At 48.1% G+C, this 26,355-nt stretch overlaps 1 protein-coding gene across 1 annotated transcript in view; it reads right to left on the reverse strand.

The window, feature by feature from the left end:
• Nucleotides 1-26,355, reverse strand: part of CDH2 (cadherin 2) — a 192,688-nt gene that overhangs the window by 162,475 nt on the left and 3,858 nt on the right. Inside the window, exon 2 of the mRNA XM_036322734.1 lies at nucleotides 5,837-5,945. Coding sequence (XP_036178627.1) covers nucleotides 5,837-5,945 — 109 coding nt within the window. The remainder of the gene's footprint in view (nucleotides 1-5,836; nucleotides 5,946-26,355) is intronic.

The raw sequence follows: 26,355 nt of genomic DNA on the forward strand, positions 1-26,355 counted from the left end.
ACAGTCACTGTCACCTTCCCGGTGGCCAGACCGAGTACCACGGAGCCATCCTGACGCCTCTTTGCCATACCACCTACCCAACCCATCGCATCCCCTCGCTCAAGTTTCAAGACATAAAGTTGGACTTCTACCTCACGCCACATGGATTCTTAGATATGACACCAAAAGAAAAAGCAGTAAGAGAAAAAAAATAGATAAACTGGATTGCATCAACTTTTGTGCATCCACAGACATCAGGAAGAGAAAAGACAGCTTAGAGCAGTGGTTCTCAACCTTCTGGCCCTTTAAATACACTTCCTCATGTTGTGACCCCCAACCATAAAGTTATGTTCGTTGCTACTTCATAACTGTAATGTTGCTACTGTGATGAATCGTCATGTAAATATCTGATATGCAGGATGGTCTTAGGCGACCCCCGTGAAAGGGTCGTTCGACCGCCAAAGGGGTCGCGGCCCACAGGTTGAGAACCGCTGACTTAGAGAATGGAAAATATATCTGACAAAGGTCTAAGTACAGGGGTCCTCAAACTTTTTAAACAGGGGGCCAGTTCACTGTCCCTCAGATCGTTGGAGGGTTCAGACTATAGTTTTAAAAAAAAACTATGAACAAATTCCTATGCACACTGCACACACCTTATTTTGAAGTAAAAAAACAAAATGGGAACAAATACAATATTTGTATTTGCATGTGACCCATGGGCCATAGTTTGAGGACCCCTGGTCTAGTATCTAGTATAAATACATAAAGAACCCTTACAACTCAAAAACAAAGACAATCCAATTTTAAAATGGGCAAAAGGCTGAACAGACACTTCCTCAAAGAAGATGTGCAAATGAGACACATGATGGGAGACTCAATGTCATTCATCATAATTCATTAGGAAAATGCCAATCAAAACCACTTCACACCCATTGGATGTCTGCAATCAAAACAAATGAACGATAACAAGTTTCAGCGAGGATGTGGAGAAACTGGAACCCTTGTACATTGCTAACTGGAATATACAATGGTTCAAATGCTCTGGCAGTTCTCCAGAAAGTTACACACAGAATTACTCTACGGCCGGTCAATTCTACTCCCAGGCACATACCCAAAGGAACTGAAAACAGGGACTCAAAAAAGTACATGTCTACACACATTCATAGCAGCACTATTCACAACAGCCAAATGGTGAAGACATCCCAAATGTCCATCAGCTAATGAATGGGCAATCAAATAGTTTACAAACTGTAAACTATATACATACAACCAGGAGGTCACGGTTCAATTCCTGGTCAGGGCACATGCCCAGGTTAAGGGCTTGATCCCGTGTGGTGCGTGCAGGAGGCAGCCAACCTATGTTCTCTGTCATCATTGATGTTTCTCTCTCCTTCTCCCTTCCTCTCTGACATCAATGAAAATATATTTGAAAAAATATTTCTGGACTGTCACCGAAGATACCACACGACAGCTCCCTCCAAGCATGTAAATGCCCAGGACACTCCATCAGTCGGCAAACGAATCTAAATCAAATTCCATCTGATTGGAAATAATCACCATGTGCTGCCCAGCACTGGAGCCCGAAGTCCCTGAGAATACTCGTAATTGCACGTTGCTATTTACGTGCCCGAGTCAGCGGCGTGCGCTGGGAGCCATCTGAGCGCAGGCCCCGGCAGAGCCCGGGAACATCACTCCCCACGTGCGTCCACGCTGCCCGCCCCTCCTCCCCGCCTCCCCGTGGGGCAGGCGCTCCAGTGTCAGGTGCACCGCCGGCCACGGGATGGAAATGGATGATTGCAGGTATTTTATTTTCAACTAAAGTGCCGCCACAAGAGATTTTTCCAGCTCAGTGGACTGTGAGTTAAACCATCAAGGGCTAAATATGCTTTTGCACAGCCCTACATGACTCTGCTTGTAAACAGGCACAAAATACTAATGGCGACAATAACGGAAAGTTATTTTCATGATGGGGGTGCGTCTGGTAGCCACCAACACTCCAATGTGTCCGGTAACACGCCGTCAGGATGCCGAGTGGGGAATGAGGAAGACCAGCTCTGAGATGAACTTGTCCCAAGACCCCCGTTAGGCGAGCATCCATCAGCCCCCACTCTGCCCTGCATTCTACCATCATGGGTTTTCATCATCACCATCATCAGAAAAAATTAGGACACCTGGGTTCTAACTCCAGCTCTGCAGCTAACCGTCTAATGAGCTGAAAAACCTGCAATCTCTCTGAGCTACAACGGGCTTACGGGAAAACGAGGGGGTTGGCAGGAAGTGCTTACAAATGATCCTAACTTATAAAGGCAAACACAGAAAAATACCACGGGATAAGAAAAGAATGCTTTTCACCTGAGGGGAAACAGGAAAATGAAAAACCTTATAAAGTGAGATGGAAATGAGGATTAGAAAAGAACTAACAGATTTCAGCCCTGTAAAGACGAGGCCTACAAAAATGCAAAGGAAAATGCTGCCATACTCCACATGCCTGTTGGCTCAGTAACTCTACTTTTGAACACAAGCCCCCAGAGAAAATATCCCTCAAGAAAAATCAAAGTCCGCCACCAAAAAGGCTGCACGGCAGCGTGACATGCAAGAGAGGCAGGCGCACTGCACGCAGCCTGTCAGGACACACGCACGGGCGCCGCGGGGCGAGGCCCGCTGTGCTGACAACACGGAACAAAGGCCCCCCCGGCCCATGTTTAATGCCGAGCGGCTTTCCGAGGCGAGGAAATCGCCAACAGGATAGAACGGGAAACGTAAAGGCTCATCGCCAGATGCACTTGCCCTCCTCAGGATTTTACCAAAAAACATACTGATGCAAACCTGCAGGCACCTGGTTTATGGGTCCCTCCTTTCTACAATAGTCATTCCAGCGGCAAAACATAAAAGGGGGTGGGGGTGGGTAGAAGGGGGCGCTTTCCAAGCTAAAGTCCAGCCCTTACATCTCTTCTATGCACCTGTTCTAACACAACGAATACCCCTTATGTCTCCATCATCTCATTCGGAAAGGTTTTCAGGCACCTTCACGGAGATTGTTACCGAACCGTCTGTAAGACAGGCCGCATCCATGGCACCTACAGACCAAAATGTTACACTTCCGTGCAAGGCCTAGCGTGCCGGGGATGTGCCCTATGAAAGCACGTCATACGTATCGCTGGACCACTCTCCTCCACGCCCCGACCGTCATCAATGGGAAACTAAAGGGAACGTCAACAGTTATAGGTGATAACTTCAACGTAACTCTTGACTCTCAAGTCAACCTTAATAGGGTAGGACTTGCCATGAGGCAAATGCCTTAGGGACTGTTGCATATTTCTTAGGGACAATGACCTCTTTCCTCAAACACTGCAAGTCCCCAAACCATGGCAAAGTGTTCCCTCTGTCTGGCCCAGCAGAATACTCCTGGCAGCTTTAGGGTGTGAGGTAAATGGACTGCTGCCGGCCACAGAATTCATGCACATAGTCACGGCATGGCATTTGGGTCCAGTGGATAGATGCACCTTCGGATGACCATCCCACTAAAAAACAACCCTAAGACACAAAAGGCAAAAATCTAGAATTCTTCTAAGTAACGATTCTCAAAAAAAAAAAACAAACTTAGCCTGTGACGAAACTCTTGTAAAAAGGAATGTCATGTATCACAAAAGTCTGTTTTCTTCCTCCCAAAAAGAATTTTTTTTTTCTATGAATCAACATTTTGAAGTTTATGTTTTAAGCTTTAAGATGCTGGTATCCTTTAACATATTCCATGAATGAAACAGAAAGAAAATAATGTGTCATGAGAGGAACAGTTTTTTTAAAAAAAGCTAAAAAATAAAAATGGTAAGAACTGGGCCCCAGGATTTAAAGAAATTCTCCCAGAGATGACCACGCGCACTTCTCTTGGTGACGGCTACAGCAGAGTGTCAAAAGCATTTCCAATCTCCCGCATTCGGAACTCAGGGAACCGTCCAAGGGTACAGATTACACTAAACAGGCACTGGCAAGCGGCTATACCCACTCCTACTGTCACCAGCATTATGGGAGAATTAGAAAACAGGCTTTCGTTTTTGCACCTGTTTAACATGCCAATGCATTTCATCTTAAATCAATGGTTTCTACTGACAGACCATATGTTTATTTGCAACCAGTAAATTCAAGCTCTTAGGAAAGAGATCAGGAGGAATTATTCATTTAAAAATGAATCTAAAAAATAAATTGCCAAAATGTAACATATTCCACGTCAGTGACATTTTTTTATCCATCTCAATGATTCTATAAAATCGAATCAATTATTTTTTTTCAGCATTCAAATAACATTTAAGGGTCACATGGGTCCTCGGATGCCACGTAATAATTTTAGGGATTTAAAGGAAATGACTTATGTGCAGAAAAACTCCAAGACTCACATTAAGCTCAACCAAATCTACACACTTTGATTAGAATTAAACCTCTATCTTGTTAACCATTACCCATCAGAGAGATAGGAACTCAATATTGAAACAGGATGATCTAATATTTACTCATTAAAATACCATGTAATGAGGCAGGGATGAGATGTCTTTTTTAAAAAAAAAAATTGACTTCAGAAAGATCACATAGGTGTGAGCAAATCACAATTATAGAATACAAATGAAAATAAAGTGACAAGCTGCAGCAAAGAATGTGAGTAGCTAAAAGCCATTTACATTTCCAAGTTCTCTGTCTAGGGCAGCGGTTTTCAACCTTGGCTGCACATTAGAGTCACCTGGGACTCTTTAAAATCCTGATTTCTGTGCCTCATCCTCCAGAAATTCTGTTTCTTTGTGATGGGGTAGGGCCACAACATTAGTAACAAAGAAACAGAATTTCCGGAGGATGAGGCCCAGAAATCAGGATTTTAAAAAGATTCCCAGGTGACTCCAATGTGCAGCCAAGGTTGAGAACCACTGGTCTATTCTTAAGTCCTGTCCCACTAAGGTTCTTCAGGGCTGCAGACACTTCCATCAGGGCTGGGTGGTGGAGTCCCGTGTAAATTAATTAGTTGAGGTTGCACGGATCTTTCTAAAAGCAGCTCTCCAAAACACCCTCAGAGATAGGCACGATAGTCTGGGAATTAGAATCTAAATACAACTTACTAATCAATTCTTCTTGCTTCCACATTTCAATGACATTCTGTGCAATGATAAATCAGTCCATGAAAATTCAACTAACCAATCTTTTATTTGATTTCAATTAGAGGTAAAATGGGGGGGGGGGGTGAGTTTCAATTTTGCCTTTGACCCTCACGTTTTCTCTCAGGTTTTATCCACACTGGCACGAGCTTTCACACGATAACTATACACGAACTCGATCCGTATTTAAGCAGGAGAAGAGTCTATATTTGACATTCACATATGCAACAACCAAATTAGCTACCGCATAATGTCTATAAACAATGTCATAACGAAAGTACGCGTTTCTTGCTCCTGCCTCAGACTTTACCTGCTAAAGCTGTTCGTTATGCTAAATATTACAGTCTGACATGTTTTTCCAAAGAGAATATCACAGTAATTTCTGTAATATAAAACAGTAAGTGGATTGTTGCTGTAAATAACTGTTAAAACCATTTCGAATCAGACGGTTGGTTAAGTATTCTCCTTCAAAATAAGTAAAGTATGTGCAGAAACAGTAAAGATTACTCATGTCATGGCTTCCACCGTGACTTAAAAATGGAAAGGAAGTTAGTTTTCAAGGGATCGCGAGCCTGCCAACGCCGCATGAGGGACCCGCACTCGAGGTCCCTGCACGCTCACGGGGCGACCCAGCGGTTCCCCCTTGCTAGCAGGAGAGCCGATGAGCGCCCTTTGGGGTCAAGGGCACAGGCACTGTACGGACAAGGAGGGGGAGACTGTACCATTGAGAAGAGGCTGTCCTTCGTGCACGTCCTGGGACAAGACCGCGCTGTACACGTCCTCGGGAAAGCCCGTCTTGCACGTGGCGGCCTCCCCGGCCCCTGCGGATGCCTGCAACACAGAAAAGAGCGTGTCCAGCGCTGCGCCTCCTCCCAGCGATCACGCACCAACACCCCCTGGGCCCCGGTGGCGACCCCTGGGATGTGGAGGAGCAGGGTGAGCTTTTTGACAGCCGGCGTGGAAGAAACAAACCCCACTCCTCTCGCCCAGTAACATGTAAATAAACCCATCCCCGCTTCTCCTCCCCATGACCTGCTCCTGTGGCTGAAGAACCAGCAGGGGCCTGGGGGGGGGGGGGGTCGCCCAGCAGCGTGCGGGTCCCACTCCAGCATCGCACCTTCACTTTTCAAGAAAAGGGCACACAGCCCACCCAGTGTGCCGCGCCAGCACAGCCAGGTTCCATGGGCCTGAGAGGGGCGGTGAAGGATGGAGGAAAGACAGACAGAGAAGAAAGCTGGCGCTGGGTGGGACGCTCCTCTCTGATGGAGAGCTGGCGACAGCACCACGGCCTGCAAGCTGAGTCTTTATTTTATAGCTGATTCCACGAGGCACAGTAAGGGCGTGGTTACAATGGTCCGGTGAGTTTCAAATCCACTCAATTACATGCACCTGATCCAGCTTTGTTTACTTGCTGCACCTCCCATAGGCCATATACTCAGCCTCGTGGGACCACAGGTTCGGACCATAAGGTCAAGCTCACAACCACAGCCTTTGGCCATCATTGTGCTGGGACTTGCACGTGGGACTTGCACGTGGGACTTGCACGTGGGACTTGCACGTGGCTTTGCCACGAGAGGATCGTGCCCTCTGATTAGTCTGAGGCTTGAATCTGTCCAAACACTGCAGCCGCTCCCCACATCCAAGCACACGGCCTTCTATATCCTCATCTCACGCTCTGGGGACGTCTGTGTCACTATTTACTCCGATAATTAAAAAACAAAACGGCAATATGTACATTCACTGCAGGATAGAGTGTATTTTACACAAAGTAAAAGCAACCTATCTAAATCGTGTGCGTGCGTGTGTGTGTGTTTCAAGGGTAGGGATACAGCCGGCGTGGCTCAGTGGTTGAGCGTTGACCTATGAACCAGGAGGTCAGGGCTCAGCTCCAGGTCAGGGCACATGTGCAGGTTGCGGGCTTCAACACTGATTGCGTGCAGGAGGCAGCCGATCGATGACTCTCATCACTGATGCTTCTCTCTCTCCCCCTCTCCCTTCCTCTCAGAAATAAAGTATTTTTTAAAGATAAGTATATATATATAAATTAACACAAGTACGTTTCATTTCTAGACTTCAATCTGGAACGTGAGCCCTGGCCACCTCCCTCTGTCACCTGCACAGGCAACTCCCTGGGGCTGAAAAGTCCACCACGCTGTGCTCTCCACCCAGCCTCCCGCGGTCCGCTGCTCCCTCCAGCCCCGCACATCCTCACAGGAGGCTGGTCCTCAGACAAGGCCCAGCATCTGCATGAGTTACGGAAGTCCCCCCACTGAGGAGGACCCAGCACGGGGGGGGCGGGGGGGGCGTGCAGGCAGGCTGAGGAGGATGGCAGGGGCAGGGGGCATCAGGCATGGGCACTGCTGAGAGTGGGAGGCCAGGAAGGAGACAGGGTGCGCAGTGATGTATCGGTGACTCTGGGGAGTGTCTGGCACTACTGGCTGCTGAAGCTGCGAGAGGGGAGCTACTGGCTGCTAGTGGCTAGAGCTCAGGATGGCTCCCAACCATCCCCCAATGCCTAGGACGTCCCCCCACCCCCCCAGTGAATTGCCCACCTCAAATGTCAGTAGCTCAAGGGAGACACCCAAGAAAAAGGGGTGTCCTCCCGCCCTTTGACCCCTCCAGCAGTGGGAAGCTCACCTTCTCTTCAAACAGCTCCCCACACTCTTCTCAGAACACCCTCCCTTCCAGAAAGCACAGCCCCAGCGCGTGGCTCCCCCCAGCACCAACTCCCCGCTCTCTGGGCGGAGAGGACACCCTGGAAGTTAGATTGTGAGAGATGAGAGAGAACCCACCCCTCTAAAAGCTCCCCCAGCACGAGGATGAGACCGAGTCACGTGCGTCCTCTTAGCGTCTGAGGTCAGCAGTGTGTTCTGGAAAAGGGCCAGACAGTGACTATGTGAGGCTTTGCAGGCCATCGGCTTTCTGCTGAAACCGTGCGACTGCTGATGTCGTCAGAAAATCACAGACAATCGGAACTCCTGGCACAGGGCACTGCTCATTCTAATAAAACTTTACGGACACTGAGCTCGGAATCTCACTTCATTCCGAGTGTCAGAGCACATTTTCTTCTCCTTTTGATTCTTTTTAAAAGCATGTGAGCATTTAAAACGGTGGAAAACACGCTTGGCCAGACAAAAGCAGGCATCGGGACCGTGGCTTTCAGACCCTGACGAGTGAGTGTGTTCAGTTTTACAGAACAGGAAGCGATCCACCTTTTACAAATGAGTGAAGAGGCTCTCACTTCACGGTGATTCCAACCGTAGAGTCTTCCCAAGGACAACCAATAATCACACTTCTTTCAAGGAACATTGACCAAGTTGTCCATTTGCCACCGGAAACAGAACAAGCCACCACCCTGCCCTTAAGAACTTCAAGGCTTAACGTGGGAACAAAATAAAGAGCTGAGTGACTGCAATAGCCAGTGTAGACTGGGAAGTAAAGATATGCAGAGGGTATGGGGCCTGGGAGTAGCTGGCAGTGGGGGAGTAGCCGGCATGGGGGTGGTGAGAAGCCATCCAGGCAGCCGCTGCCTGAGCTGGAACGAGGCAGCAAGAGACAGAGAGAGACAGCATCCCGCCTGGGGAATGACAATGAGCACAGTGTCCCTGGAGACCAAGGAGCCAGGCAGAAAGTCAAAAGTTGAGGCTAGAGAGTTAGACAGGGTGAGGTCCTAGATGGGGGGCCTGGGGTTGTCCTGTTGGCTTGGGGGAGCCAGGCACAGATTTTAAGCAGAAGAGGGTGGTGTTTCATAGAGAATTCTCTGAGGCTTCGTGGGAAATGTGGGGGGAGGGGGAGGAGGTTGACGGGGGACAAGTGACAGCTGGGAGACAAGTCAGGGCACAGACTCGAGTCAGGCAGGGGCTGCTGCAATGAAAAGGGGGCCGACTGTATCAGCACACAGACAGTTAAGGACAGGGCTCCCCGAGGAAGGAGGCTGGGGGTGGGGGAAGAAATGGGGCCTCCCCACGTTTCAGCTCAGTGACCCTGGACGTGGGCGGCACAGACTAAGAAAGATAATCCAAAAGGAGGACAGTCAGGAACTAAGTGCACACGCAGCAGAAAGACAGAAAGACGGACCGCAGACCTGCCGTGGAATCGGCGCCACAGCTGGAGCGCACGCAGGCTCCTCCCTAAGGACCAGTTTGCCGGGAGCAGGAAGAAGCGGGAAGGGCGGTCATTGCGCAAGGCGTGTGGCGCGGACGAAGCCCTGCTGATTCACGGTGGGTCGTAGTCAACCCCGATCGCTACACCAGGCAACTGCTAGGCCACGGCTTGCAGTTTATTTGCTGCTGCTGTAGGGCTCCAGGGAAGGACAATTCACGTTTAACCCTACAAGATTGGCTCTCAATAAATGAATAATTCCATCTGGATGTAGTCATTCCTCCTGACTTCCTGTATCAAGAAGACCTAATGGGACACCCCAGTGTCTTCATAAAGATGCTACTCAGATAGGAAAGACAGAGCATGACTGGTACCCTGGCACTGCTCCCGACAGCGGGGGTGGGGAACATCGGCCCCCGGGCCATATAAGGCGCAAGAAATCCTTTGTTCTGGCCCTGCCAACGCCTTAGGGGTGAGTTCATGACATGTTTGACCACCGATAGCAACTAGTTTCTAAGCTGATAATTCAGTACAGCCCACGAATGAGGTTATAAATAGCCAAGTGGCCCTTGGCAGAAAGAAGGCTCCCACCCCTGCTCTGCAGGGACTCGGAGCCAAAGGCAGGCTCTGAAGGGCAGGCCTGGGGAGTCTGGAATGCGGACTTTCCACAGGCAGACCACCTACGACCTGAGTTTGAACCCCACCCGTTGCTGACTGGCTGTGACCTCAGAGAAGTCCCGTCCCCGTGAGCACGGAGTGTGTAAGCACAGCACCCGCCCACGGCAGCGTGAGGAGTGGATGAGGTCTGGGAGTGAGGCACCAGGACAGACTGGCACATGGCTATGCAGGGCCTTAGCTGTTAGCAACAGTGGGATTCATACTTTTATGACATGAATCTAACTCGCAGTATATTTGTCCTACAGCCCATTTATTTTTACTTTTTAGATTTTTTATAGTATTTTATTTTTATTGTTGAAAGTATTATAAATGTCCCCTTCCCCCCCCCCATTGGCCTCCTCTAGCCCCCCCGTCCCCCGCAACCCCAGGCCTTCACCCCCCTATTGTCTGTGCCCATGGGTTATGCATATTTGCACACAATTCTCTCCCCCCCCACCCCCTCCACCAGGCGCCTTCCCTCTGAGATCCCACAGCCTGTTCCATGCTTCTGTCTCTGGATCTATTTTGCTCATCAGTTTATTCTGTTCGTTAGATTCCACATGAGTGAGGTCATTTAGCGCCCGAACTGGCTCAGCGGAGCAGGTAATCTGGGCTCTCTTGTCTAAAACAGATTCCTAGATCCCAGCGCAAGATTCACTAAATAGAGTCTCGAGAGATGTGGGTGGGTCAGTATATTTAACGAGAGCCACAGGCTCAGCCCGTACCTCCACCTCTGGAAGCTTTCTGAGCTCCCCGCGCGGCACATCTACCTCCCGCCTGTCTGCAGGCCTCATAGCTCAGCGACAACAAAAAGGAACCCCGAAGCCGTTACTCCCGGCTCCCACCAAAACACGTGGTCTTCTAGTCGCTGTGTGCGATGGACACTGAAGCCTCAAGCCGTCCTTCAGCTTGGTTAGCAGGAGAGCTCGGCCCAGTGGGCATGGGGCTCTCTGGTGTGAAACCCCTCCTTGGTTTGTAGCTGGGACCCAGCGCACCGGCCCTGGGGTGATGCTCCTTCTCAGGGTCCTGGGAGGCAGAGGCCCAGCTGCCCAGCCCCACCGCCCCCACCGTCCGCTCCCCCACCGTCCGCTCCCCCACCCTCAGCTCCCCCACCGTCCGCTCCCCCACCGTCCGCTCCCCCACCATCAGCGCCCCCACCATCCGCTCCCCCACCATCAGCTCCGGGTCTGAGTTTCCATTTCCTCTGACAATCATTAGCTCTGCTCCTCCGGCTGCAGCGACCTTGTCTGGGGACAGGAGGGTCACAGGAGCGAGGCGGCGCCTGCCTGTTCGCATCAGTCCACCGGCTCCCGCTCTGAACTCGGGGTGACGTGGCCTTTGTTCTGGTTAACACGTTCCCCCAGTCACCCCGCTGATTTAAAGCCCTGGGCCCACCGCGTTTTTAGGTCCCCATGGTCATGAGCCTTTTTCCCGCCGCCCAGACCTGCTTCCCCATCTCCCCCAGCTCACCCCTACCTCCGGGCTCTGAAATGCTCCCCCAAAGTCCCACTGGGCTCCTCAGTCCCCACGCCTCTCGTCTCCTTCCTCATCCGGAGCAGCTGAGGGTCCCGGCTAAGAATCCCGCACCCGAAAGCGGCCCAAACCCGACAGTGCCTTTCCCTCAGGGCCGCCGGCTCCCACCTGGGCTCTGCGGTTCCATCAACTCTAACCTCACCAGCGGCTGTCCCCCCGAAGCACCCCGCTCGGCCTGTCCCTCCGGGCGCTTTGGTGAGACTAGACCAGTGATGGCGAACCGATGACACGCGTGTCAGAGGTGACACGCGAACTCATTTTTTTGATTTTTCTTTGTTACATGGCATTTAAATATATAAAATAAATATCAAAAATATAAGTCTTTGTTTTACTATGGTTGCAAATATCAAAAAATTTCTCTATGTGACACGGCACCAGAGTTCAGTTAGGGTTTTTCAAAATGCTGACACGCCGAGCTCACAAGGTTCGCCATCACTGCTCTAGAGTAAAAGTCCAAGTGTGACCATAGGGCAGCGGTTCTCAACCTGTGGGTCGCGACCCCTTTGGTGGTCGAACGGCCCTTTCACAGGGGTCGCCTAAGACCATCCTGCACATCAGATACTTACATGACGATTCATCACAGTAGCAACATGACAGTGATGAAGTAGCCACGAACATAATTTTATGGCTGGGTCACAACATGAGGAACTGTGTTTAAAGGGCCAGAAGGTTGAGAACCGCTGGCGTAGAGGGCAATGCCTCCCCTGCTGGAGCCCCTTCCCACGTGGAAGGAACTCCGCCCACTCCCACCCCCACCCCTTCCCACCCCCATCACTCAGCCGCACCCTGCACCCCGGCTCCCCAAGCCTGGCCTGGTCCCTGCGGAGGATCCAAAAGCACTAAACGGCTCTCACACTGACATCACGTGCCTTCTCGCTCTCATCCTCTCAGGGTGTGAACTGCCATTTCCGGAGGCGGCGTGATGTGCGACGCCCTCACACACACGGTAAACACAGCCGCAGACGCGGGGAAACAACTGCCTTCCTCTGTTGAGCTGGCCACGAGGAGATGTGCAAAAACAGACAAGCACTATTTTCTTCTTCCCACTAACTTCACTTTCCTGCTGTGGACAATGCAGCCAACTGCTCATACACACCGGGATCTGTGTCGCATAGGCACCTGGTCTAATCGTTTTAAGCGGATTCCATGTTCTGTAACTTTACCAGTTCGATGTCCGGTGTGCTACACACTGACAGACAGCACCCACATTACAGGAGCTCCCTGGGGGCTCAGTAATGTCTAACGGCGTCTAAGGGTCCACACACCCAGCCGCTGGGACGTGCAGCCCACAGAGCAGGGGCCTCGACTGAACTCATCGCAGAGGGACGGACTCCCAGCGGCCGGCCAGCCCCACCGGCCCCTCCGCCTGGGAGTCGCAGGCCCACAGGAAACAAGCCGGTGGCCTCCCTGTCCACGCGGGAGCTCACAGGTCATGTCCGGGGTTCCCTTTAGCAACTGGTAAAAGCCGCGCCCTCCAGCCCGGCTTTGATCCGAACCTGGGTGGGCTTTGCCTTTTCTGAATGTTGACCTTCCTGGCTTCTGTTTCACTGGATCCAGACCTGGGCGCAGGGAGCAGAGGGGCTGTTTCCTGGGTCCCATCAGAGACGCTGGCATCCTGGGGTCGCCTCCAGGGACCATGGGGAACGAGAAGGAGTCCCACGTTGGGGAAGGAAACACCCAGGGAGGCCCGGGGCTGCGGGCAGGGAGAAGGGGCTTGCGTGGGCCTGAGCGGCCTGGGACCGGCTGGCTCGCAGCCTCGAACGGACAGCGTGGCTGGTTTCAGAGTCGGCAGGTGGCTCAGCAGCAAGAGGCTGTGCCGCCTCGGCCACAGGGGTTCTGATCTCCATGTGTGACCGCAACTGACGGTGGCGGCTGTTCTCCAGGGAGGCGGCTGTGTGAGAGGCGGGGCCTGGAGCAGACCCCGGACCCCAGGGAGGGCGACAGGCCAAGGGCCTCAGAAGAGGCAGGGCTCACCGGGACCTCAGCCGAAGGTCCGAGGCAGGTCAGCGCTTCTGGAGGGACCACGGGCCCCCGGCCTGAATCAGCAGAGACCCTAAGGCCAGGAAACGGGGTTATTTCCACCTCTATTGCCAAGAGACTAATGAACAGAACAATATTTGCTATTTTTTTATATTTTTTAAAATATATTTTTATTGATTTCAGAGAGGAAGAGAGAGAGAAACATCGATGATGAGAATCACTGATCGGCTGCCTCCTGCAGGCCCCACACTGGGGGTGGAGCCCTGACTGGGAATCCAACCGTGACTTCCTGGCTCACAGGCTGACGCTCAACCACTGAGCCACACCAGCCGGGCGGTATTTGCTGTTTTTAAGTGACAGTGAGATACTGCCACTGACGGACAAGACTCAGAAATGCCCCGCCTTCTGGGGGCGCCTTCCTTTCTCATGGGCAGATTCACTGTCTTTAAGCCCTCCTTTCCCCTTTGAACTCTGTGTTTAGTGCAAAGGCCACGGATCAGCGCAGGAGGCCTGGCCCGATCAGCTTTAGGGAAAGGTTAAGCCGGGCGGGGCCATCCCCCTCACCCGCTGCCGGCTCTCTGCCTGGTCTTTGGGGCCCTTCGGGACCCCCTCCGGGGCACAGGTTCGCCTGGATCACTCTTCCCGGGTCGGGACTGGCTTGTGTTCTAACGCTGGAGGCCCTACTGCTGCCCGGGCCCCACTGCCCTCCAGGCCCTACTGCCCTTCCGGCCCCACTGCCCACCCCCCCCCCCCCCCCCGCGCCCTACTGCCCTCCCAGCTCTACACCGTCCTCCAGGCCCCTGAGGTCAGAGCGCCCTGTGAACAGTAAGGCTCCCCAGCAGGTTGGGAGCAAGAATGTCCTGACAGCAGCTCTCCCCCTCCCCCGGGGCCATCCCTGTGCTGGCCGAGGAGCACACACCCAATGGTAAGAACAGACACTCAACATCTCCTCCAAAACCTGGGGACGAGCCTTATTCTCCCTGCCTGTAGGCAGAGGGCGGGCGCTACACCAGCAATGCCACCCCGACCTGCTGAGCTCTCCCCCAGCTGGATGAACTGCCTGGGCCCCTGGAGTCCGGCCCCACCCCCCCCCCCCCCTCCCACCCCCCACCCCCCACCCCCCACCCCTCCCACCCTCCCACCCCCTACCCCCCACCCCCGCAGCCCCTACCCACTCCCCACCCCAGGGCCAGCCTGCCATGCAGTGCCAAAACCATTAGGTCCTAGGGGATGTGCAGAGGCAGGCCCCGCAGGCTGAGGCGGCCCGCATGGGCTGTGCTGGGTGCGGTGGGGGGATGGATTCTGAGACCTGACCCATTCAGGCACATTCTCCAAGCCTGTCTTTATCAGTCGTAAAGATTGTATCTGGGTTCCCTATCTGCTCACTCTCTTGCTGTCTTATTTGTTCAGGACGTAGATGGATAAGAAGCACTATTTATTAGGTCCCTTCAAAGACACTAAACTACCTCTCAAGGACTCAACATTTCTGAATACTTAAAGGCCAAGGCCAAGAGATCAAACAAGAAGCCAAATAAACGCTTGTGCTGCCAGTGGCGCCAAAGGCCACTAGGATGGACGCAAAGGGCCTGACAGCGACAGCCAGCTTCTCGGGCCGTTGGGGAGCCCATGGCTTCTCGGGCCCTTGGGGAGCCCATGGCTTCTCCGGCCCTTGGGGAGCCCATGGCTTCTCAGGCACTTGGGGAGCCCATGGCTTCTCGGGCGCTTGGGGAGCCCAGGGCTTCTCGGGCGCTTGGGGAGCCCAGGGCTTCTCAGGCGCTTGGGGAGCCCATGGCTTCTCAGGCGCTTGGGGAGCCCATGGCTTCTCGGGCCCTTGGGGAGCCCATGGCTGGGCGCAGTCCCATGAGCCTCTCGGGAACGGGCTGACTGACTCTGGGCCAAGCTGAGATCAGGAGAAACAGGGCGATTCACAGAACCAGCAACTCCTCGTCCGCTCGCCCCTTCTCTTCACGCCACCACCCAGGGGCAGCAGGACGGAAACCTGTCCTGCTTGGGCTCCATCTGGTAGAGTCCCCACTCCTAGGCCAAAGTTTGCTCCCTGACACTGGGGTCCCTCAGGTCCTCATTCCAAAGTCCAAGTCCTCAGAGCTGGAGGAGACAGACTAATCTCCTTGCTTCCCACCCTTCCGCCACCGCCCGGGGCGTGCCTGTGGGCGAATGGTTTACAACAGGCTTTGTCCAGGCCTCTGTACAATGGATGCGGAGGAACCGCCTCCCTCCCTCCCTCCCCGCCCTCCAGGGGTGTGAGGGTTACCGGAGACAATGCCAGTGAAGTGCTGGCCTCCACACAGTAAGGCCAGGCAAACATTAGCTTTCATCAAAGGAGCCCCTTCCCAGAAGGCTCACCGTCCTGGGAAACACCCCACACAAGCCAAGGCTGAGAAACCTTCCCCAAAGGGAATGGGAAACTAACAGCCAGGCCAAGCCACAGGCCGGGGTCCCGGGTACCTCCAGGAAGAAGGAAAGGCCAACACAGACCGCCACGTGGGGTGGGGGACAAGAAGAGATAAACCAGGGAACGTACATGCACAGCCCATGGACGCAGGCAACGGGGTGGGGAGTGGGTAGGGGCTGGAAGGAAGCGGGGAAGAGGGAGAAAATGGGAAATACCTGTGATGGTATCAAACAATAAAAATATATTTAAAAAATAATAAAATCAAAACCATCTCCACCTCATTAGTAACCAGGGGGATGCAAGTGGAAACTAAAAGGAGATAGCAAAATGCAGCCCACTAGATTGTGAAAGACGTTAAAGTTTGACTCTAACACGTATAGGAAAATTATGAAAAAACATGTAGAGTTTGGAACACGGGCTCGCATGACCAGCCGGTAAAGATGAGCACGCATGCGGCTTGCAGCCCTGCGAGTCTACGAGTCCACTCCGTGGTGTGCAGTTCAGAGAGGACCCGCATCCCATCTCCTCTACACACACACACACCCAGGTAAAAATATGTATGTATACGCAGAGGTGGCAAAATCACTTTTAGAAAGCAGGGACTAACTGTTAGAAAAACAAACATATTGGTACCTCTAGACCAGTGGCTCCCAACCTTTCTTTGGCCATGCCCCCTCCCCCCAAGCACCTCTAACATCTTGATCCCTCCCCTCCCGCCCCCCGTGACATATAATTCTTAATATTCAAAAAGTGAGCCCCTATTCACGTGGAGGAAGCCTAAAAGGCCATTGACTTGGTTTAAACAAGCTTCCAAAGAACATGGCATCCATGAAAGACAAAAATAAAAGAATGAAAGGACAGCTGAAGTCCTGAGGAAGACATCACTGAGAAATTGTTCAAACATAATAATATGAAGTGATATGAAAAAATAGCAAATAAAGTTTCAAAACATGTAATAGAGAACTGAAATGCGTAAATATGTCACAACCTATATTTATATGCTGTCTAGGAGGCCCCTAGGACCGTAAGAAGTGCACTCCCGCTGGGCTAGAGGGAGGGGATGGGAACAGTACTCTGGAGACTCCCAAGGCCCTGGCACTATTCTGTGTCTTAACAAGGCTGGTAGTTAAGCTGACATATTTTATATACTTTATTGCTTAAGCTGTGAAAATACATGCTTTATATACTCCTCGACATGTACAATGTTTTGCAATAGAAAACGTGTGTTCTTTTTTTATGGTTGAACTTCATGCATATACAAGATAGAACCGATGGCAATCCGGCTTTAAAACTGTTTTACCTGCATTTAAATAACTGTCAAACCTAGAACCCAAGCTCTGCCGTCGGCTGCTGGCACCTGAATGCTTTATCACTTACTGAGGTCACTTCCGGCTCTGTGGCGTAGCCCGTCTGTGCTTTGGTGTTCTCATATGTAAAATGAATATGGTAGTGGTGTGGTTTTTTTCCCAAATTAAATGAGTTAATACATGTAAAGTACTTAACACAGTAAAGACCGAATGAGAGGAAGGGAGAGAGAGAAACACTGGTGTGAAAAAGAAACGTTGATCAGCTGCCTCCCGGACACACCCTGAGTTAGACCTGCCACCTAGGAGGAATCGAACGTGCAACCTTTTGGCGTCCAGGGAGATTCTCAACTGGGCCAGGCGGCCAGGGCAGCCCATTCGATCTTCAGAACAATCTTACCAATGGGCACTGAGGGCTAGCAAGGTCAAATGCGTTGTCCAAATTCCACCACAACCAAGTGTCAGAAGATCCATTCCTGACCCTTGTGCTACACTGCCTCTCTCAGCCGCTAACCCAGGAAAACTGGAGAGAGAAAAACAATGAAACCTAAAAATCTACGGAAATATCACACTTGATAAAAAAAAAAAAACCACTTTAGTTCAGAAAAATAGAAACTATATTGATAAATGATAGTTGCCCACATGTTATTATATGTTGTGTTATGTATATAAAATCAGGGATGGGTATACATAAAGCAAGACCCACTACTTCATACCACACACAAAAATAAGTATCACACAAGTGAAATATCTCAATGTGAAAATATGAACACATAAATACAATGTGATATATAGCATGAGGTCTAAGAAGACTGCATTTGGAGAAGAATGGTTTCAATTTATAACTTGGCTCACCTACCACCGAACAGTATTCCAGAAACTATATATATATATATGGCCTGCTGCACGAAAATTCATGTACTTGGGGGGGCGTCCCTCAGCCCGGCCTGCACCCTCTCGCAGTCCAAGACTCCTCAGGGGATGTCCACCTGCCGGCTTAGGTCTGCTCCCTGGCGGGGATCAGGCCTAAGCTGGCAGTCAGACATCCCTCTGGCAGCTTGGGGACCCTTGGGGGATGTCCACCTAATAGCTTAGGCCCGCTCCCTGTGGGGAACAAGCCTAAGCCATTAGTCGGACATCTTTAGCGCTGCTTCAGAGGTGGGAGAGGCTCCCGCTACGGCTGCTGTGCTGGCCAGCCATGAGCCAGCTTCTGGCTGAGAGGAGCTCCCCCTGTGGAAGTGCACTGACCACCAGGGGGCAGCTCCTGCATTGAGTGTCTGCCCCCCTGGTGGTCAGTGCACATTATAGCAACCACTGTTAGGGTCAATTTGCATATTACCCTTTTATTATATAGGATATATATATATACACACACACACATATACACAGATATATATCTGTGTATATGTGTGTGTGTATAAACATTTGTTTATCTTAATTATGAAGAATCAAGGCTCGGGAAAATAAGGATTCTGAATTCTGACAATATCCATTACTTATGCAAATACTAAAAAAAGTAGCCCCACTGTTTTTCAAAATGCTAATAATTTTAGGCCATAAAATGTTAAAAGTGGTTTGATAATCCATTTTTATCTACATTTAAATATACCGCTACCCCCCTTTTAAACATACCTGTATTAAGACCTCCTCAAATAAAGGTAAGACCATAACCCAAATCATGGAATAATTCAGTTTTATTTACGAGGTACTTAATTATAAATCAGCTCATAAATTAAGTCGATAGTTATGATATTCTCCCCAAATGTTCCTAGTTATCTGTCAAACAGAAAAGACAGAACTGTAAATAAACTGTAATGCTGAAAACACAAACACTGTATGTAAACGATCACTTGTCTGGTAGAAAAACTATGTGTAGGGATGAAACACAAGTAAATACAAATTATATAGCAATAAGCTAAGGCCAGACAATGTGTACAACCTTTTTAAATACTGTAAAAGCAGGCCCACATGTGTAAGAACATCAATAAATGAGGGCTGCCTTGAAGCAACAAATCCTTGGTGGGCCATTACTTCTGGAATTTAATCCCTTCGACCTCATCATTATGCAAAAAATCCTCCACCTAGAATCCAGATCTACTCAGCAAGCATTATAAATGGAGAGGAAAGGCCTCTAGGAAAAGATCTTGGAACAAGTATGCACGCAGCATTCTCCATGGCAACCTTTCATATACTTAAAAAACCTACACAGCCTGGCATGTATGGTTCAGTTGGCTGGGCATCATTCCTTGCACCAAAAGGTTGTTGGTTCGATTCCCGGTCAGGGCACACGCCCAGGTGGAGGGTAGGAGGCATGGAGTAGGCAGCCAATGGATGTGCTGCTCTCTCATTGATGCTTCTGTCTTTTTTCTCTCTCCCCCTCTTTCTAAAAATCAATGAACTGTTGAAAAAGGTATTTTTAAAAAGTTAAAAATCTACACAAACACAAAAGAAGGTCAACTGTACCCAAAGATGCACTGAACAGCTGGGGAAACGGGCAGTTTGTGGAAGTATAACCCCTCCATGTAACCTTTTTTTAATTAAAAATAAAGCTGTGTAAGGCCTCATTAAGAAGTGGGTCACTACTAAGTTCAGAGAAGTCATTAAGAAGCACCACTTGAGATTAGAATCTGTTAACACTCAAACCGTCGGCTTGAACACTTCAAGTCAAAAAGACATTTAGTTCTTCGCCTCCATCTTCCTTCTCCTAAACAGAGGCTAGAACTCACTGAATTCCAAATACGTTTGGCTTTTGACCGGAGCCATGCTGCCAAATTACCAGAATTACAGAAAAAGATGTCTGAGTTGGAAAACCCACAAAAGGCATTTCGTGGCTGGGCACCATAAACATGCCAGTGACCTTGAGCTGCAATGGAACCGTTGATCCATTCTTTTCATGTTCTTTTTAAATTTTTTTTTCAACTTCCTTAACTTCCCGGATGTTCCTCTAGTGTCAGTGAGTCTTTACTAACTTTGTGACTAACAAAGTAGATGGCACAAGAATATGGGCAGTTTTACAAATCAAGTGGAAGATGATGCCAGGCACAAAAGGTAGTATCGTGTAGTGTATGCCGTCATAAAGTACGTCCCAAAACAAGCAAGCGGTCTATTCCAGTGGTCCGCAAACCGAGGCTCGCGAGCCACATGCGGCTCTTTGGCCCCTTGAGTGTGGCTCTTCCACAAAATACCACGTGCGGGCGCGCACGTACAGTGCGATTGAAACTTCGTGGCCCATGCACAGAAGTCGGTTTCGGAAAGGAGATAGACGAAACAGTACACAAGATGAGTGTGGACGGGAGACTTGGAAGGGGTCGACCTCAGCGAATGTACCTGTCAGACTGAGGTCGTTTTTAGCAAAGGCCAGCTTAGGAGTACCCTAATTAAGTTAATAACAATGTACCTCCCTATATAGTTTAAGTTGAAAAAATTTGGCTCTCAAAAGAAATTTCAATCGTTGTACTGTTGATATTTGGCTCTGTGGACTAATGAGTTTGCTGACCCCGGGTCTATGCTATTAGAAATCAAGTCAAGAATTACCCCCGGAGGACGATGACCTTTGGAAGAGGCTAACCCTGGGTGCCTGTAGTGCTGTGACCCACCCGTGGCTGATTCAACTGTATGTTCCACTGGGGACCACTCAGCAGGCTACCCCTCTGGGTGCACTTTCCTGTATGCAACCGATGCTTCCATCAACTCTGTGCCACTGCGTGAGTGATGTGTGTGATGTGTGTGTGAAATGTAAACCGTGAATCCCTGCCCTGTACCATGGGAGGAGGGCATGAGAACCCTATCTTGGAGACGTTGGCACCTGGAAGGTTCTACAGGGGGTGGTGCCAAAGGCGGTGCAAGAGGCGAATATTTCGGCTGCACAAAGCATTTTTCATTTTCTCCTGAACCAGAAAGCCATCGAGAATGAACTTCAGACTCCAAACCATTGTGTTAACCAGTTAAGACAACAAAAGCAAAAATGTAAATAAGTGGCCATAGTCTCCAGTTTGTTCAAGATTTATGTTAAGCGGAAGTGGGTTGTATCCCCTGTAAACTTAATAAAATTAATGTTTTTTCAGTCGTTTATTTCAGAAGTCACTGAAAAACTGCCCAATCAAGTAAGAGGCATACTGCTGGAGATCAGAGTCCAGCCAAGCGTATCCACCCGCCAACAACTGGTCGAGTTACAAACAAAATAGTTCTAGGTTTTCTGAACAGCAAGCAAACAAATCAGGGACTGCACTGAGTCACTCACAAAACACTCCCAGGAACCTGTGTGTAGCAGGCCCTTTTGAGGTCTGGACATATATTTTAAAAGCTGCCAAATGATTTCTTTTGTGGAAGAAAAAGTGATTTAAACTATTAATGGAAAAGGTGCCATTAAACCTTAAAACATTTCAAAACCTAGTGATAGAATCTCTTGAATTTCTTTTCACACAAAAGAATGTGGAAAAAAGGTTGTTGTGTTTTTTTAAAAAAATATGCATAGCCTTGAGAGTTCCTGTAGGCTGCTGGGAAGTATTTTAAGTTCCAGGATTCACACAAAAGAATTACTTTTTGAGCACTTATCAGTCTATTATTTGATGATCAAGACAATTGGAAGAACATTAAAAAACTGACTCTGAATCATTTCCATAAGATATTTTTTCTTCTTTCGCTAAGAGAACATATTTTTTTTAAAAAAAGTGAAAATCCTAACCAACCATTTAATGTTAGTTTCACATTCCAAAATAAATATTAATATTTAAGGTCAAGATGAAATAGAGAATGTAACTCAAAGGCCAACTACTGTAGCCCTGGCTGGTGTGGCTCTGTGGTTAGAGTGCCGGCCCTGGCCCCAGAAGGTCTAGGGGGTTCACTTCCCGGTCAAGGGCACATACATGGGTTGCAGGTTCCATTCCTGGCCCCAGCCGGGCGGCAACCGATGGATGTGTCTCACATCAATGTTTCTCTCTCTCTCTCCCCCCTTTCACTCTCTCTAAAAATCAGTTGGAAAAAAAATATCCTTGGGTGAGGATTTAAAAAAAGTTAACTACTTTAAACTTTTTATCAAGTCAGTGGAGATAAAGTTTAACTATGTCCGCTAAATGTCATATTCAAGGGGTGCAAGCCTGGGAGAGAAAAAAGCCATGTGCTCTACAGTGAGGTTCCCCTCCACCATGACAGGGGGTGTTTTCCTCTGGATTCTCACCACATTCAAAATGCCTTGCATTCCAGTTTCATCACTTCTAAATGCAATAAAGCCACCTATCTCTGAGTTACAGAAATAACTATCTGAGATAACTCCCTGAAACTATGTTAGGGTTGTTTAATTAAAATGTATTTAATTAATTAGTACCAAACCTTCATTTTAAGGTTTAGTGCTAGGGGGTTTGCAGGCTGGCCACGCCTCCGCTTTGTCAGGAAGGACGTCCGGAAGACGTCCGGTCTAATTAGCACATTGCCCTTTTATTAGTATAGATATTTGAAGAGGTAGCAGCAAATACCTCACGTTTCCATGGTTGGCCCTGGCGTATGTGCTCTTCAGAGTTGTGAACTAATGACAATTACTACGAATAAAATCAAGTGTGAAATGTCTTCGAACTGCACATGTGCAAAAGAAAGGAGAGAACGCTGAAAGGGCAATGCTAGACCCCTGACTGAACGCAGCAGAGCAAAAGGGCTGCATTTCACACAACAGAAGGAAAGCTGGGTGGCATCAAACTTTAACTTAATAATGAAAAGAGTCATTTACGTCATTTCACATTTCCAGTTCCGGGAACTTGTGGAATACTAAAGATGGTGTAGACCAGGGGTCCTCACACTACGGCCCTCGGGCCACATGCAAATACAAATATTGTATTTGTTCCCGTTTTGTTTTTTTATTTCAAAATAAGATGTGTGCAGTGTGCATAGGAATTTGTTCATAGTTTTTTTTTTAAACTATAGTCCGGCCCTCCAAAGGTCTGAGGGACAGTGAACTGGCCCCCTGTTCAAAAAATTTGAGGACCCCTGGTGTAGACCATGCCCCTTTAGGTTAACCTTTTTTTTTACTATTTCCTGAATCCACTAACACATTAAATAATACATGGAAATTGGGATAGAGGGGGAATCTGGGTTTAAATATTTTAACTTATGACTGTGAAGTAACTTTATCTTTAAATTAACACAGAAACCAATATTAAAACCACAATATATAGTTGTACACTATGGTCAAGTAAGATTTTAAAATTAACATAAAACAAATATTAAAATTACAATATACAGAACTACATAAGTGCACTGTTACTCCAGTATTTATTTTATTATAGGCAGGTTTATTTTGGAAAAGAAGACCTAAGAACAGATCGTGGATGGAGCACCTCTCCAGGTCCCTCTGTTATGAATGCCATATCGTATTTATAACAGCACCTCCGATTCAATAGCTCAAGCTGCTTTAAAAGCACTGCCGCTGGGGAAAACCCACATTACATACTTTACTTCATGTGGGCAACAGCAGACCAGAACACACTACACTCACGTTCTTCTGTGTCTCAACTGTAGACACTAGCAAGATCCCTTTAAACTATACTTTCACGACCAGAAGAGAGGAGAAATATTCCATCAGCCAAGAGAATGTCAGAAATATCACAATGGTTTAACCAACTGGTATAATCTCTCCGGCACAGAAAACTCAGCTCAGCGTGGTCATTCCCGATACAACACGGAAACGTATCTATTATTTAACTATCCACCAATTTAGCCAATCTTCCTTGGGGCCTACTTAGAGCTCAGCTTTCTATAGGTTGTTCTCAACCCAACTCCAGAATGTTCTAGCGTTAGTTTAGGTCATCCCCATCTTATTTCTACGCCGCGTGACTTTCTGTTCTTCAGCGTCGCAGCTTCTCTCTGTGGCCTTTGTCCAGTTTCCCTTCATTCAGAAGCCCTGAAATCCCACTGATCATTTTGACGTCCTTCCTTGTAGCTGTGCTAGGTCCATGCCAAAAGCACTGGGGTGGTTTCGTAAGCCTTTTCTTGACCTGGAACTAGAACTGAAATGTTCTATTTCACACAGGAAGGGTCTGAAATCTGACTGCACGTTACCATAATTTATTAAATTGGTGCTAGTGATAGGTTTTCAGAAATCAACTAACCCAATCTTTTGTAATTATTTAAAAAAAAAAAGGCTTCAATGCATATCCTTATATAGGTACACACAGTATGTGTACAGTATGAAACAGACTTATCTATAGAAAAATAGCCAGAGGAGGACTTGCTAGATCTGAGGGCTATCCTAGTATTGTTAACGCGGACCCACACCACTGAATTGGGTGATACTCATGAAGGCTCGGGACTCTCAAACATTCAAGTACAAAATTAACAAAATGAATAATTTTTCTTCGTAATGTTACACTTCCCTGCCTTTAATACTAACTGGCCCCAGTCTGCAAAAAGTTTATCTTTAGTAGTCAAAGCAGTACAGCCAATGAGAAAAATTACGTTTAAAAGTCAGGCATATAAAAAATACGGAGAATGTCATATGATGTATTGTTACTGGCCCTACAATCATTCTCCTATCACTGTGAGTGCCTGAAAATCCTTGCCCTTCAAGTTAAAAACTGAAGTCATTCCGAAGTCTCTATGAAGGAGTAGTTGGGATGTTTTTAAAAGCTGCAAGAATCACAGCACTGAAAAGCCCCTTAGAGATCAACAAATCCACCCAGGCCCAAGGTTTTACTACTGAGAGAAAAGAGGCCATGGCCGTTGAAGGGAGCAAACCACATCTGGACCAGATCAGCACCCCAGACATCCTGCCCTTGACACTTGACTCTACTAGCTCGTGCCCTTGACCCTCGGTAAGAGCAGAGCATTCGCCCAAACCACCTTTGGTGACACACACCAATTAACTATCAATTGGCACTTCATGTCAAACAGATACATGTTAGAGGGGACACATATGTAGACAGCAGTCCTCAGCATGCGTGTTGTGTGTTTATATATGCAACCCACAAAAATGGGTGGGGCTCAGCACATAGAGTTGGAAGCTCAGACAAGTGCACTGAGTACTAAAAAGAGTAACAAGAAATGAAAACTCAGCAGTATTTACGCGTAACCTCAATTTTCTTTTAAAAATTGCATTATAACATAAATCATAATCTGTATGTCCAATTCTTTCCAAATTCCATTTAGCTCCTACATTCACCTTCCTCCACCTACTTTAAACCCATCACTTTACATATGTAGAAGATATAGCTCTTAATAAAACAGTTATCTGCCAGGCATGAATAGAGTTGTTTAATTAAAATTTATCTACAGTTAGTAAAATACACAAAGATTAGTATCTACTCAAATTCACTGACATAATTTGCTGAAAAAAATAAGACAAATATAAGTTTTAGTAGGAAAAAAAACAGAAATGTAAGGCATAATGGTTTGTTGGTACAAATTGTGTTTCAATTATAGTTCTTAACCTAACTTGAAAGTACTTAGGTTCTAGAAGGTTCTATCATATTAAAGGCAGATCCAAATTCTAAATCTATCACATTTTTTAAATAGTTGACAGAATTCGCCACAAGTCTGTGCAATGCTTAAACTTGATTACTTTTTGTATTTGAGCCAACATAACAAATCTGAATAATGTTAACTTGGGCAAAATGAAAGTTTATGCACAGACACTTCATTTCTTAAATAACAGCTCTGATTTTTTTTTTTTTTAAATCACTCTTCTAACTGGATACTATCCCTTGGAAAACAGGATGGGGATATGAGTTACTAAGAATTTTTTAAAAGGCATTTTAGCCGAAACCGGTTTGGCTCAGTGGATAGAGCGTCGGCCTGCGGACTGAAAGGTCCCAGGTTCGATTCCGGTCAAGGGCACGTACCTGGGTTGCGGGCATATCCCCAGTAGGAGATGTGCAGGAGGCAGCTGATCGATGTTTCTCTCTCATCGATGTTTCTAACTCTCTATCTCTCTCCCTTCCTCTCTGTAAAAAATCAATAAAATATATTTTAAAAAAATAAAAAATAAAAAAATAAAAATAAAAATAAAAGGCATTTTAAAGCAAGATTAACTGTTGCTTTAATCTTGACATTTCCTGATTAATAACCCTAAAGCTTAATGAGGCACAACAGACTTAAGAATTGAAGATTTTTAATGAAAAAGGATATTACGGACAGTTTGGTGCAACACACTGTCACCAAAGTAACCTGTTCCAGGAAGACTTCGGTCCCTCCATGGAAAAAAGTGCGAACCACCTAAAAAAAACTTCCTCTTACAGCCTCAGTCCCATGTTCAGAAGGTCACAGCAGA

This window comes from Myotis myotis, unplaced genomic scaffold, assembly GCF_014108235.1.
Source record: "Myotis myotis isolate mMyoMyo1 unplaced genomic scaffold, mMyoMyo1.p scaffold_m19_p_9, whole genome shotgun sequence".
Classification (NCBI taxonomy): domain Eukaryota; kingdom Metazoa; phylum Chordata; class Mammalia; order Chiroptera; family Vespertilionidae; genus Myotis; species Myotis myotis.